Genomic DNA, 12,561 nt, shown 5'->3' with positions numbered 1-12,561 from the left:
ATGGAGGAAGTCCCCTGTGAGGAAGGATCACAACGGTTGGGGCTTCTTTATTTAGAAGAAAATATGAGTGGCAGGGAATGGGAAACGTGATGGAGGCTTAGGAAATTGTACGCGAGATGGTGAAAATGTTCCCTCATCCAGTGAAACCAATTGGCAGTAGTTTGAAGGCAAAGAATGGTCTGATGTTTTATGGGTTTCATTCCCACACGAGTTGGCCAAGGCCACTAGCTTAGACAACCTTAAAAAGGCAATTAGACAAATTAATAGCCAAGGTGGAGGAGAAGTCGCTGTTATTAATCATGATGGTCAAGTTGAGCTTTAGGGGTTTGCTGAAAGCATCTGGTCAACCACGGTGGGAAGCCAGATCCTGTATCTATTGTTATAATGGGGACACTCCTTGCTCCCCACAGATCCAAAAGGACCTTCTTTCCGAGACATGTTGCCACCATGTGACACATTTTAAGCCCTGGACAGCCCACTTAGAAAACAGCCAGGCAGTCATTCAAGAACATTCAAGAATAAATTAAGAGCAGAATGAGAGTCATTCAATAACAAATTAAGAGCAGATGCTGTCCCTTGCTGTCGACTCCTTCGGTACAAACCTCCCCTTCTGATAAGCCTTTCATCTTTGCTGGGTGTTGGTACAGTTAGCTCTACTGTGTCCTTGCAGGCTTTGGCTTGTTTCTTGGGTCAGCAGCAATCGGGGGATGGAATAACAACAACAATTTATTATTCATATGCCACCCATCTTACTGAGTTGCCGCAGCCACTCTGGGCAGCTTCCAACAAATTATAAAACTGCAGTAGAACATAAAACAGGGCTGCCTTCAGATGTCTTCAAAAAGTCAGATAGTTCTTTACTTCCTTGACATCTGATAGGAGGGCATTCCACAGGGCAGGTGCCACTACCGAGAAGGCCCTCTGCCTGGTTCCCTGCAGCCTCACTTCCCACAGTGAGGAAACTGCCAGAAGGCCCTCAGAGCTGGACCTCAGTGTCTGGGCTGAATGTTAGGGGTGGAGGCGCTCCTTCAGGAGCAATGATGCAATAAGAGTCTCCACTGGGCCAAGCCACCTACCACACTTTCTGCCTGCCTGTCAGACACCTGCAAATGGTGGGCATAGAAATTTCCGCAGATCGGAATGCGTGCGGTATCTATTGGTGTGCTAGAGATGTACGAAGCACCTGGGAAACAAGCCAGTGTTTTGCTGCCACTTTGCAAAGTTAATATTTCAGTGAGCAGGCTCTCGGGTCAAAGAGCCTCTCCTGGGCTTTTGACCCATCCAACCAGGCCTTGAGGGTCTGCGCCCTCCTTGTTGACTGCCACCGCAGGCTCTGCCAGTCGCACGTGCTTTGCTTCTTGTACTTTTCCAGAAAAAAAGAAAGCAAAAGTCCCTGCCTGCTGGAGTCAATACCCCGCCCCTCAAGGAGAACATCTGGCTGGCTGGCAGGCTCCCGCGTTCTGCTACTCCCTCGCTCTCTGCCCTGCTGCAGTTCCTGTTCTTCCTGGGAGGGTGTTCTGCCAACGGCAGACTACACAGAGGAAAATCTCTGCTCTCCGCTGCTCTGCCTCTCCATGCCCAGGGACCACCATGGGGCTGGAGCTGTACCTGGACCTCCTCTCCCAGCCCTGCCGAGCCGTCTACCTCTTTGCCAAGAAGAACAACATCCCCTTTGAATTCAGAGCTGTGGAGCTGTTCAAAGGTGAGCTAAATGCACCTGCCTTCCGGCGCCTCTGTGCTGGCAGCGAAGGAGGGGTGGGGGCACTGAGGTCAGGGTGGGTCAATTTATCTCCCGAAGAAAAAGTGCAGAGATGTTGCATGGGGGAGAGGGAAGACCCCTGTCTCTTAATGACTTGGAGAAGCCACAATGCTCAGGGTGCTCCAAAGGTGAGCTTCTTCCTCATTTTGCTGCCTGCTTTCAGAAGACCTGGTTTTAAGTACACCTCTCCCCCCCCCCCCCAGCAGGAGACATTCACTGATTTTAAGCATGGCAAGAATTCCCTTTTTCTCGCCATGCTTTAGACTCAGTGAATGGAAAGACGATAAAGTCCCTACCAGAAAAGAATGGCCAATTAAGTTTGATGGATTATGCCGAAATGGCAAAAATGACCAGAAGAATCGGAAATCAGGAAGACCAAAATTTTAATAAGGACTGGGAAAATTTTATAATATATCTTTAAAAAAACACCATTGTAAACAGCTAAAATCATTAGTAGGGTTGGAATAACGCTTGTAGTTTAATGGCGAATTTTGGACATAATGGAGATGTAAAAGATTTGGATTACTGTAAAAGATGCAGGAGGAAATGACTAATGGGACCCACAAAGCGGAGGAGGGAGAATTCCAGGAGATTCTTTGGAATCTTGTTTTTATGTTGGATATGTGATTGTAAAACTTTAATCTAAAAAACCAAATAAATAAATTTATTTTTTTTAAAAAAGTATTCCCTCTTTCTCCTCCAAATGTTTATGTGCCAAGTTCTGACATGTGTTAGTGACTCTGAGATCAGGAGGAAGAAGAGTTGTAACAATCTGGGATTAATTTTCCCAGGAAAAAAATAACTCTGAGGGACTTGGCCGGAAGTTGGCCTCAACCCTCCTCTGTGCAATGGGCCTGGTTAGAAGGATCAGTCCTGCTGGGACAGCCCACTCTGGTTTAAGGAACTTGGGGGGGGGGGAGCAAGTCTCTCCCTTTACCTGCTACTCCATTCTTGGGACTAGCCTTCTCTGGTGGGCTCTGTGGAATCCCGGTCCGTTTCATCAGATGCTGTTGTGATTTGGGAGTCATCACGGCCAGCTGAATATTGCAGGTGGCTCTCTGCTTTGACATGACTGACGAGAAACCCTGAAGCTGCCTGAGTTTGGGAAGGTGGGTCTTCGACTGGGCAAGAGGGCAGTTCTCCCATCTGAGATGGTTTCCTGCCTTTCTGCTCCCCTCCCATTGCTGATGCTTTTGCGTCTCTCCTGCCAGATTCCATCCTGGGGACGAAAGTGCAGGGCGCAAGCAACCCAGAGGGAGCCACGCCGTCAGGTAAGAGCTGAGAGGCTGGGTGATGCTTTTCTATAATACAGAAAAATCAGGGTAGTCCACAGGCCAGATGCCCAGGTTGGCGTGGTTCAGAGGGTTGGAAGCAGCAAGAGCCTGGAGTTCACACACACACACCCATAACCCCCACAAGCAATTCTGGTTCCGGGGCTCCCCCACTGTTTGCATGGAGATGCCCCCAGTTCTGTGGGGCCAATGGTCAGAAGGCCAAACTTGAACCTGGGCTCAGTGCCCCATTCAGAAGTGGCTTTGCTGGGGGCCTTCAAGTTCTTGCAGCCTCTTTCAAAAGATGTTTGTGAGCCAGCAGGAGGTATGTACCACCAGCTGACAGATCGGGTGGCCGCCCTAAGTATTCTCGCCTCCCCCTTCGTTTTTTTTCGTTTCCGGAATATGGCGCTTGTTTGTTCCTGCTGTGTGTGAACATGTTTGCCTGCTAGCTTCTGGCTCAGGTTGAAACTTCTCCCCGGAACAGGTTTCCAGAGGAGTTCTTGGGCAGTTGATTTGTACAGGTGGTCACATTGAGAAGATGGCTGCTATCCAGGGCTTCCTTCAACACCTGATGAGTCAAATTCCAAGCTGCTTTGCTCCAGGAAGTGTTGTGGAGGGAGCTGTTGGTTCCCCTGCCTGTTCTGGCTCTCCCACAAAGAGTCCCCCAGGCTCATGGTCTGTCCCAAGTGTGACAAAATAGCACAGTGGCTGTCATCAGACTGTTCAGGGCCATCAGGAAATGGGCCAAACCAATGAATATGTGTCAAGGTGGTTGTTATGTAGTGAAGTTTCACCCTGGGCCAGCAGGGGGATACTGTATATAGTTTTCACTCAGGTCTGTAGATAGTTTTCCCTCAGGTCCGCGTCAGTTATTTTAGGCGGGAACTCTGGGCTGTTGTTGTTACAATGTTGACAGCCGGCTGCCTATAAAAGCAGGCCGGCTGAGCTGTTTGCAGTCAGTTCTATTCCAGCTTACGAAATAAAGAGCTATTTGGAGAAATTGCTGGTCGTCGGCTATGTCAACCCACAACTTAACACTGGCGACGAAGGTGGGATAGAACTGACTGCAAACAGCTCAGCCGGCCTGCTTTTATAGGCAGCCGGCTGTCAACATTGTAACAACAACAACAACTTAACAGTGGTTGCAAGGCAGGCTTAGGAGTATTGTAAATACAGGGCCGAGGAACAATGCTGGCAAGTTTTTCAAAAGAGGACTGCTTGTTATGTTAACCTTAGAAGCAGCGATAGAAGAAATGATTGTCACAGGACAATGCCTGCTCTGTGTCGTCAGTCCTGGCCCTGAACTGTTTCAGGCAAACATGCAAGGATGGACTGACACCACACTTGCAAAGCCCATGTTTGAGGGGCATGAATATGGCTGCTAGCTGAAGGTGGCATGTGGGCAGATCTTTGGCTGCACAGACACCCTTGTTGCCTCACCTGGGTGGCACCTCTCCACACCCAGCAGCTCCTGAGCTGGACCTCCCCCTTCCCAAGAACATCCATTTCGAAAGGAGGCTCCAAGCACACTTTAACAACAACAACAACAACAACAACAACAACAACAACAACAACAACAACAACAACAACAACAACAACAACAACATATTATTTATACCCCACCCATCTGGCTGGGCTTCCCCAGCCACTCTGGACGGCTTCCAAAAAAAATATTAAAATACTGTAATACATCAAACATTAAAAGCTTCCCTAAACAGGGCTGCCTTCAGATGTCTTCTAAAAGTCTGGTAGTTGTTGTGCTCTTTGACATCTGGTGGGAGGGTGTTCCACAGGGAGGGCGCCACTACTGAGAAGGCCCTCTGCCTGGTTCCCTGTAGCTTTGCTTCTCGCAGTGAGGGAACCACCAGAAGGCCCTCGGTGCTGGACCTCAGTGTCCGGGCAGAACGATGGGGGTGGAGACGCTCCTTCAGGTATACTGGGCCGAGGCTGTTTAGGGCTTTAAAGGTCAGCACCAACACTTTGAATTGTGCTCGGAAATGTACTTTTCTTGCTCCAGGGGTCAGTTTGTGCCAGCAGCATTCAGCTAGAACTCACAGGGTGCCTTGTTGCTGAAAGGCAGGACAGAGATGCTAAAAATATGGTTTAAGGGAAGTCCCCCGGTTTTAGTAAACGGGACTCCCCTGCTGTTGTAGAGTGAAGTTCTCTTTGCAATGTAAATATTGCCGTAAGGATTTCAAGGGCAGTTGATGCTGTGCTGTTGCCACTGAGCTCCTGCAGAAATACTGTGACCCTTACCAAGCAAACTCACAGAGCCAGAGGTTCATTCCCTTGGGAAGAGATCAGGACTGGATGCCCTCTGCCCTGCCCGCTTCTGCATGCAAGGCTAGAGATAAACACACCTTGTACTTTGAGCTCAGGGCTCTTTCCAAACTCCACTTCGGAACATAGTTTGAACTTCTCTCATGCAGCTTTGAAAGCCAGGCCAGAGGTGGGGTGGGGGTGGGGGGTGAGGTGACAATAACAAGTATTTTCAGATTTTCCCCAGTATTTTCAGACAAGGTGTGGTTATTATTGGGGGGCAAGATTAGCCTGGAGTGGAGAGCTTTCTTGGGTCTGTCTGTGACTATGAACCAGGACAACCAAAGTGGAGCAAACACCCCACTTTCTCTCCCCCTCCCCAGTTTCCAGACGTTGGGGGCTCCTGGCTGCCTGCTCTGAGTAGAAAAAAATATGGCACTGGACTCACAGCTGATTTATTGGGATATTCTGTGTTATGTACTGAGTTGAATAGGATCCAAAAAGCAGCAATCTGATTCAGAATGCAGCAGTCTGATTGGTCCTACAACAATAGGGTCCAGAATGCAGCAGTCTGATTGGTCCTAGAACAATGCAGCAGTCTGATTGGTCCGCAGGAGCCACCCAATCCAGCTCCAGGTGGAAGTGAATCCGCAACCTGATAGGCCTACAGGAGAATCCCAGAATTATCCAATCACGTGCGACCCATTGTGTAAATAATGTATATAAAGCAGATATTTAGGGGGAGCTTTCATTCCTCACTACTATGAGCTGAATAAAGAGCATGAAATCCACACTTGACTCAGAGTATATTTCAATCTGCATGGATCAAAATGTAAATTGGCCACTGATTTGCTCTGCAGAACCTGGAGTTGTTGTTTGTATTTGGTACACAGACATATGCTCACCAATTCTCCAGCTGTCACTCAGAAGAGATTGTCCAGGCAAGTTGATGGACTGTTGTAAGCCGATGGAGCTGTTGGCAGGGGCCGAGACTGGGGAGGGGAGACGGTGAAAGAAAATTGGGAATTTAAAGCATATATATTGAGATTTTTTTTTTTAATGAGAGATGGAGAAATCGTGGAATGGAATTTTTATGACCCTAGGGGAAATGTCTTAAGAGAATAGGTTTAAATATATCAGTTTTAATGAGAAATAAGATTAAATAAAGTAAAAGTGGATGGCTAATTGGTGAAAGAGAGAATGGAAAATTACAGTATATTAAGATAAATTATTAGGATAAAAATAAAGATGAAGGATTTGCTGAAATATCTATTTGAACTAGAAAACAAAGAGGGGAGGTGTGAGGAGGTCAAGGAAATAAGTCATAGAAAGAAAATTATGTAAAGGTTTAACTTGTTTTTTTCCTGTTTTGATTGTATGTATTTTCTAATTATTTTTTTCTTTTTTATCTGTTTTTGTTTTTTTGTTTTTTGCATTTTTTCTTGGAAATGTCTTGTTTTTTTGTATTGTGTTTTCTGTTTTGTTTTTTTTTTTGTAATGTTTTAAAACCTGAATAAATATTATTCTAAAAAAAGAAAAAAAGATTGTCCAGGCAAGCTCCAATTCTGGAGTCTTGGATGTGCTGGGCACCTCCTGCCAACCGTCCTGCCAGGTCTAACTGTGTCCTGTGTTGCTTCCCTCCAACCCACCTGGTTTTAGGGCCGCTGCCCAAGGCGACTGCGGTGAAGAAAGTTCCCGTCTTGAGGGATGAGGCCTTCGTTTTGTCTGAAGGGTAAGAAGGCAGGCAGACAGCCATGGCTTCCTTCCCCTCCAAATTTCTATCTTTAAAATATATATATTTGATTTTACATACTTGAGTTTTCAATCATACCACAACACATTCAAAGTTACAAGATTCCTACAAACCTCTGGACTTCCCACCTCCTCTGTGAGTTCTCTTGTTAAAACCTTCTGCTGCATCTTTTTTTTAATAATCCAAATTTTTGTAACTCCATTGTGTCAATAGTTCTCGTTACATTACAAGTTCTAGTTACAGGTAGGTAGCCAGGTTGGCCTGCCCTAGTCAAAACAAAATAAAAAAATTCCTTCCAGTAGCACCTTAGAGACCAACTAAGTTTGTCATTGGTAGGAGCTTTCGTGTGCTTAGTTGGTCTCTAAGGTGCTACTGGAAGGAATTTTTTTATTTTGTTTTTACATTACAAACGTTATTGCAATCCTGCTAACGTTTTCAACTGCTTACAGTGGCCTTCAAAGTAAATTATATTTCCCCCCATTCTTTATGAAAGTTTTGGGCTTCCTGGTTCCTGAGTCTTCCGGTCAGTTATGCCATTTCGGCAGAGTCCATCAACTTGATTTGCCATTCTTCTCTGGTAGGGACTTTATCTTCTTTCCATCTCTGGGCTAGCAACATCCGTACAGCTGTCGTTGCATACATAAAGAATCTTTCCTGCTCCTTTGGAATTTCAGCACCTACAATCCTAATAAGAAAGCCTCTGTGTGTTTTTTTTGTAGAAGTTATTTTAAGCATTTTTTCCAATTCATTATATATCATTTCCCAGAATGCTTTTATTACCTTCCTCCCAATTTCTATCTCATCTGTATGTCATGAGGGCAGAAGACAGTTGAATGCTGTTGAGCACAGCTCAGAGGCTCAAAGGAGTCAGGGGTTTGGGGCCAGGAGACAGAAAAACTTTGGTATTGGGAAACTCTGTTGAGTTCTGTCTCAGCTAACACCAGATGGAAAGTGATCCAGTCTTGAGCTCGATGTAAATTGTGGTGGGGGGTGTATCACAGTGGGGGAGCAGCACCCAGGAAGGCCTCTCTCTGCGGCTTCATGGCACGTGACTCAATAAGGTGTTTGGCGAGGGGTTGGGTGCTGCCATGGGGCAGAGACAGGTCCTTGTGTATCTGGGGCTCCGGCACAGCTTTGGTCTGCCCTCAGCCTTCCAGCCCTGAGACGGGCTTCCCTGCTCCATTTGCTCCCACTGTGCCCCTGACACCTGTCACCCTCTCTTCTCTGGGCACAGCACAGCCATCCTCCTGTATCTGAGCCGCAAGTATAACACCCCGGACCACTGGTACCCGTCAGACATCCAGAAGCGAGCCAAGGTAGATGAATACCTGTCCTGGCACCAGGCCAATATCCGGGCCAATGCTCCCAAGGCCATGTGGATCAAGGTAAGGGAACAGAGAGATGGGTGGGCTTTGGCTGGGCTGTCCAGTTTTGGGGGTTACCTGCTTGGCTCAGGGTCACAGATGAGGTTCTGGAAGGCCTATCTCAGAACCTCTGCCCAAATTCCACTGGCTTAATGCCCTTAACAGTAATAGGCTATGGCTGCCTTCTCTCCAGGCAGCGAGGAATGGAAATTGCCCATTCATGCTGCTGCCTCCTGTCCAACTCACAGTATTGCCATACTTTAAAATATACAGTGACTTCCCTTCTTCTCTTTCCATGGTTCATTTTGCGTATCTTACATCCCTGCATATTTTACAATAACTATCCTGATCGGTTTTCCACTATCATATCAATTAAAAATTATTTACTCTTTTGAATTTTTCTTTTCTTGAGAGCCAGTGTGCTGTAGTGGTTAAGAATGGTAGTCTCGTAATCTGGGGAACCGGGTTCGTGTCTCCGCTCCTCCACATGCAGCTGCTGGGTGACCTTGGGCCAGTCACACTTCTCTGAAGTCTCTCAGCCCCACTCACCTCACAGAGTGTTTGTTGTGGGGGAGGAAGGGAAAGGAGAATGTTAGCCGCTTTGAGACTCCTTAAAGGGAGTGAAAAGGCAGGATATCAAATCCAAACTCTTCTTCTTCTTCTTCTTCTTAGTGCTGCAAGCATTTTCAGCTGTACACAGTTATTTTCCATATACTCAATAAACGTTTTCCAATCTTCTCTAAACCTATGTTATTGCTCTCTTATTCTATACAGTATGTTAAATCTTCAAGTTGTGCAAATTCTGTCAACTTAAGTTGTGAATCTTCTTTAGTTGGGACCTCACTCACTTTCCATTTTGGGGCTAACAAAACACGGGCTGCAGTTGTTGCATACATAAATAACCTTTTCTGACACCTGGGAATTTCAGTCTGATTTATTCCCAGCAGAAAGGACTCTGGGTTTTTGGGGAAAGTAATTTTTTCCAGTTCATTATAAATCATTTCCCAAAACTCTTTTACCTTTTTACATGTCCACCACATGTGAAAGAATGTTCCCTCCACCTCTTTACACTTATCTGATTCTGTCTTGTAGATCTTAGCAAGCCTACTCGCAGTTAAACACCATCTATGAATCATTTTCAAATAGTTCTCTTTCAAAGAACAGCATGCTGTAAAAGTCGCTTTTCCAAAGTTAATCCCAAAGGTTGAAATCTATGTTGTGTCCTATATCTATTGCCCAGTTCATCACTGAGACTTTAAAAACATTGAGTTCAAACCACCCAAGGTCATTGTTGTCCCATAAGAGCAGCCTCCCCTGACTGGCACTCTAGCCGGAATTCTCAGGCTTTCCCTGGGAAAGTGTAGCTCTGTGAAGGAGAAACTACAGTCCACAGGCTTTAATGGTGTGGTGTGGTTGTGATATATACATATCTCTCTCTCTCTTTGTGCAGGTGCTAATCCCGCTCTTCACAGGCCAGCCGCTCCCCCCGGAGAAGCTACAGGAGGTGATGGAGGGGCTGGGTGCCTGCTTGACTCAGCTGGAGGAGCTTTTCCTGCAGGACAAGCCCTTCCTGGTGGGCAGCGAGATCTCGCTGGCAGACCTAGTGGCCATTGTGGAGCTCATGCAGGTGAGGATTGAGCCCATGGATCACCAGGCTCCTTTCTGAACTGCCTCCTGGCCGGTCTGGGGAGAGCAGGGGGGCAGCCTGCTTTCCCTCAAAACCTGACTGAGGGCACATTGTGGGGTGAGCAAATGGCCCAAGGGTGATCAGCAGCTGTTTTGAGTGGCCTCAGTGGGTCATCCAGCTGCCAAGCCAGACCACAAGGAGCCCCAGCAGAGAACAGGGTGCAGGGCAATCTTCCCAACTGTCAAGGCTTCAGGAAATCCTATCCCTCTCACGGCGGGATGCAAAGAGGCATCAAAACAAGAAGAGTTCTTACCATGTAGTTTATTCAATAGTCACAGAGAGAGACGAAGGAATGCTGTCTCTCTTAGATAATGCAATTGCTCCAAGTAAAGTCCCACCCCCCTCAGTCCCTCCTATTCTACATCACCCCTGCACTGGCTGATCTGCGCTTTCTGCCTCTGAGTTTTCTGTTCTATTACTCTCAATGCCCGCCGGGTTCTGGGAGAAGGTGAGTCAGGAATGCTTTCAAGAGACACTGAGTCTCTTGAAGCTGTCTCTCCCCTGATGCTTCTTCTTCCTGCTGCTCTCCCAATATTTCCCAGCTTCTCCCCTCTGAACTATGCCCTTCTGCAAACTGCTGTTCTAAATCTATACTGTCCTCCTGTTTTCAGAAAGGTTCAGGAGAAGGGGGACGATGGCCCACACCATTGAACTATGTGTGACGTTAACATATGAGAGAGTGCTGGAAGTAAAATAGTTAAACAGGTTGCCCAGTCAGGACCCAGGGGGGTGGAGTCAGTAGGACTATAAAACCAGCTGGGGGGGGGGGGCAAAGGAGAGTTCGTTGGAGAGTTTGTTGGGGAGTTTGTTGGGAGTTGGGTGGTTGTTTGGAGTGGGAGTTGTGGGCTAGAGTTGTGGGTAGGTTGAGTTAGTGTAACGAAATAGGCTGAGTTAGGGGCTAGGCAGACAAGTAAATATCTGAGAGGTGGTTTAGTAGGTGGGGAGTCCCACTGACTCCACCCCCCTGGGCCCTGACTGGGCAACCTGTTTAACTATTTCACCTCCAGCACTCTCTCATGTGTTAACGTCACACTATGACCTTCTGCAATGGGGACACGGGTGGTGCTGTGGGTTAAGCCACAGAGCCTAGGACTTGCTGATCAGAAGGTTGGCGGTTCGAATCCCCGCAATAGGGTGAGCTCCCGTAGCTCGGTCCCTGCTCCTGCCAACCTAGCAGCTTGAAAGCACGTCAAAGTGCAAGTAGATAAATAGGTACCACACCAGCAGGAAGGTAAACAGCGTTTCCGTGCACTGCTCTGGTTCGCCAGAAGCAGCTTAGTCATGCTGGCCACATGACCCGGAAGCTGTATGCTCCCTCGGCCAACAAAGGGAGATGAGCGCCGCAACCCCAGAGTCGGCCACAACTGGACCTAATGGTCAGGGGTCCCTTTACCCTTTACCTATGACCTTCTGCAAACCACTGTTCTAAATCTATACTGTCCTTGTGCTCTCGGGAAGGTGCAGGAAGAGAGGGGGAGTGGTTCCCACCATTCCTCTTCAGTCCAGCCCCTGACACCCATAGACCCCAATGACTTACTCCCTACCCCCACCCCGTCCACTTTCCGCAGCCGGTTGGTGTTGGGTGCAACATATTTGAGGGGAGGCCCAGGCTGGCCAAGTGGCGCGACCGAGTGGAGGAAGCTGTCGGGAAGGAGCTCTTCCTGCAAGCGCACCAGCTGATCCTGAACATCAAACAGCTGAGCACCATCCAGATCGATCCCCGGCTGAAGGAGCAGCTGGGGCCGGTGCTACTGAAGATCCTCAAGTGAATAAAAGCCACCCAGATGGCCGCCGTCTCTGCCTCTCCTTTCTAAGTTGAGGGATGATGCCACAGGCCTTGGTGTGCCCCCTGAACTCCTGCCCACGGGCAGCAGCTGCCCTCTCCTAAGTATTCGCTCCCGGTGTGAGTCTGCATGACCTACAGAGCTACAGGGCAGGCCCTATGCTGACCGTTTGCTTTGCTTGGTGCCCAGCACCCAGCACTGACTGAGCACGCAAACCTGCCCAAGGCGAGGCAGTCGATCGAGCTCTCTGGGGGAGGAATGACAGGCATCTCCCAAAACACCAACTTCCGCTGCGCATCGAGGCCTTGTCTCCGACGTTAGAAGAGCTCTGGGGATGCTGTTGCGAGTGGAGTCAGAGCACAGGATCCCCAACCTGTGAAACGGCCTGTGCTAGCCAGCCTGGGACTGCCTGCTCTGACTGGTAGTGGCCCTCCCAGGCAGGGTGGGCTCCTCCCCAGTCCAGAGCTGGGCCCCACAGCCTCAAGGTCCCTCTCCATCCGCAACGGCAGCAAAAGGAAATAAATGTGGTAGGGGAGGAGAGGGGGCAAAGACAGTTTGAAAGGCCATAGGGCAGGGTGGGAGGGCCCGGAGGGGAGGTTGGAAACGGGGGCTGAAGACCCTGGTATTAAGCGTCTGGGGCCAGATCTGCCAACACACACCTTGCCAGTCAGATTCTGCCCC

General features: G+C 48.3%; 1 protein-coding gene and 1 long non-coding RNA gene across 2 annotated transcripts; one reads left to right on the top strand and one right to left on the bottom strand.

The window, feature by feature from the left end:
• The first annotated feature begins 1,403 nt into the window (after positions 1–1,403).
• Positions 1,404–11,885, top strand: LOC309330911 (glutathione S-transferase theta-1-like). The gene is made up of 6 exons (XM_081842863.1): positions 1,404–1,702; positions 2,971–3,030; positions 6,952–7,024; positions 8,280–8,430; positions 9,860–10,036; positions 11,665–11,885. Exons 1-6 carry the CDS (start codon positions 1,591–1,593, stop codon positions 11,863–11,865), a joined length of 774 nt encoding a protein of 257 aa, XP_081698989.1. The 5' UTR covers positions 1,404–1,590; the 3' UTR covers positions 11,866–11,885.
• Positions 10,043–11,636, bottom strand: LOC309330942. The gene is made up of 3 exons (XR_014151654.1): positions 11,504–11,636; positions 10,740–11,135; positions 10,043–10,653 (listed from the first exon to the last, which is right to left on the bottom strand). It is a non-coding gene; the product is annotated as an uncharacterized lncRNA (long non-coding RNA).
• Positions 11,886–12,561: the final 676 nt, after the last annotated feature.

This window comes from Podarcis erhardii (assembly GCF_964252035.2).
Source record: "Podarcis erhardii genome assembly, chromosome: 15".
Classification (NCBI taxonomy): Eukaryota; Metazoa; Chordata; class Lepidosauria; order Squamata; family Lacertidae; genus Podarcis; species Podarcis erhardii.
Note: the sequence above shows the minus strand (reverse complement) of the source record. Positions and strands in the feature narration are given on the sequence as shown.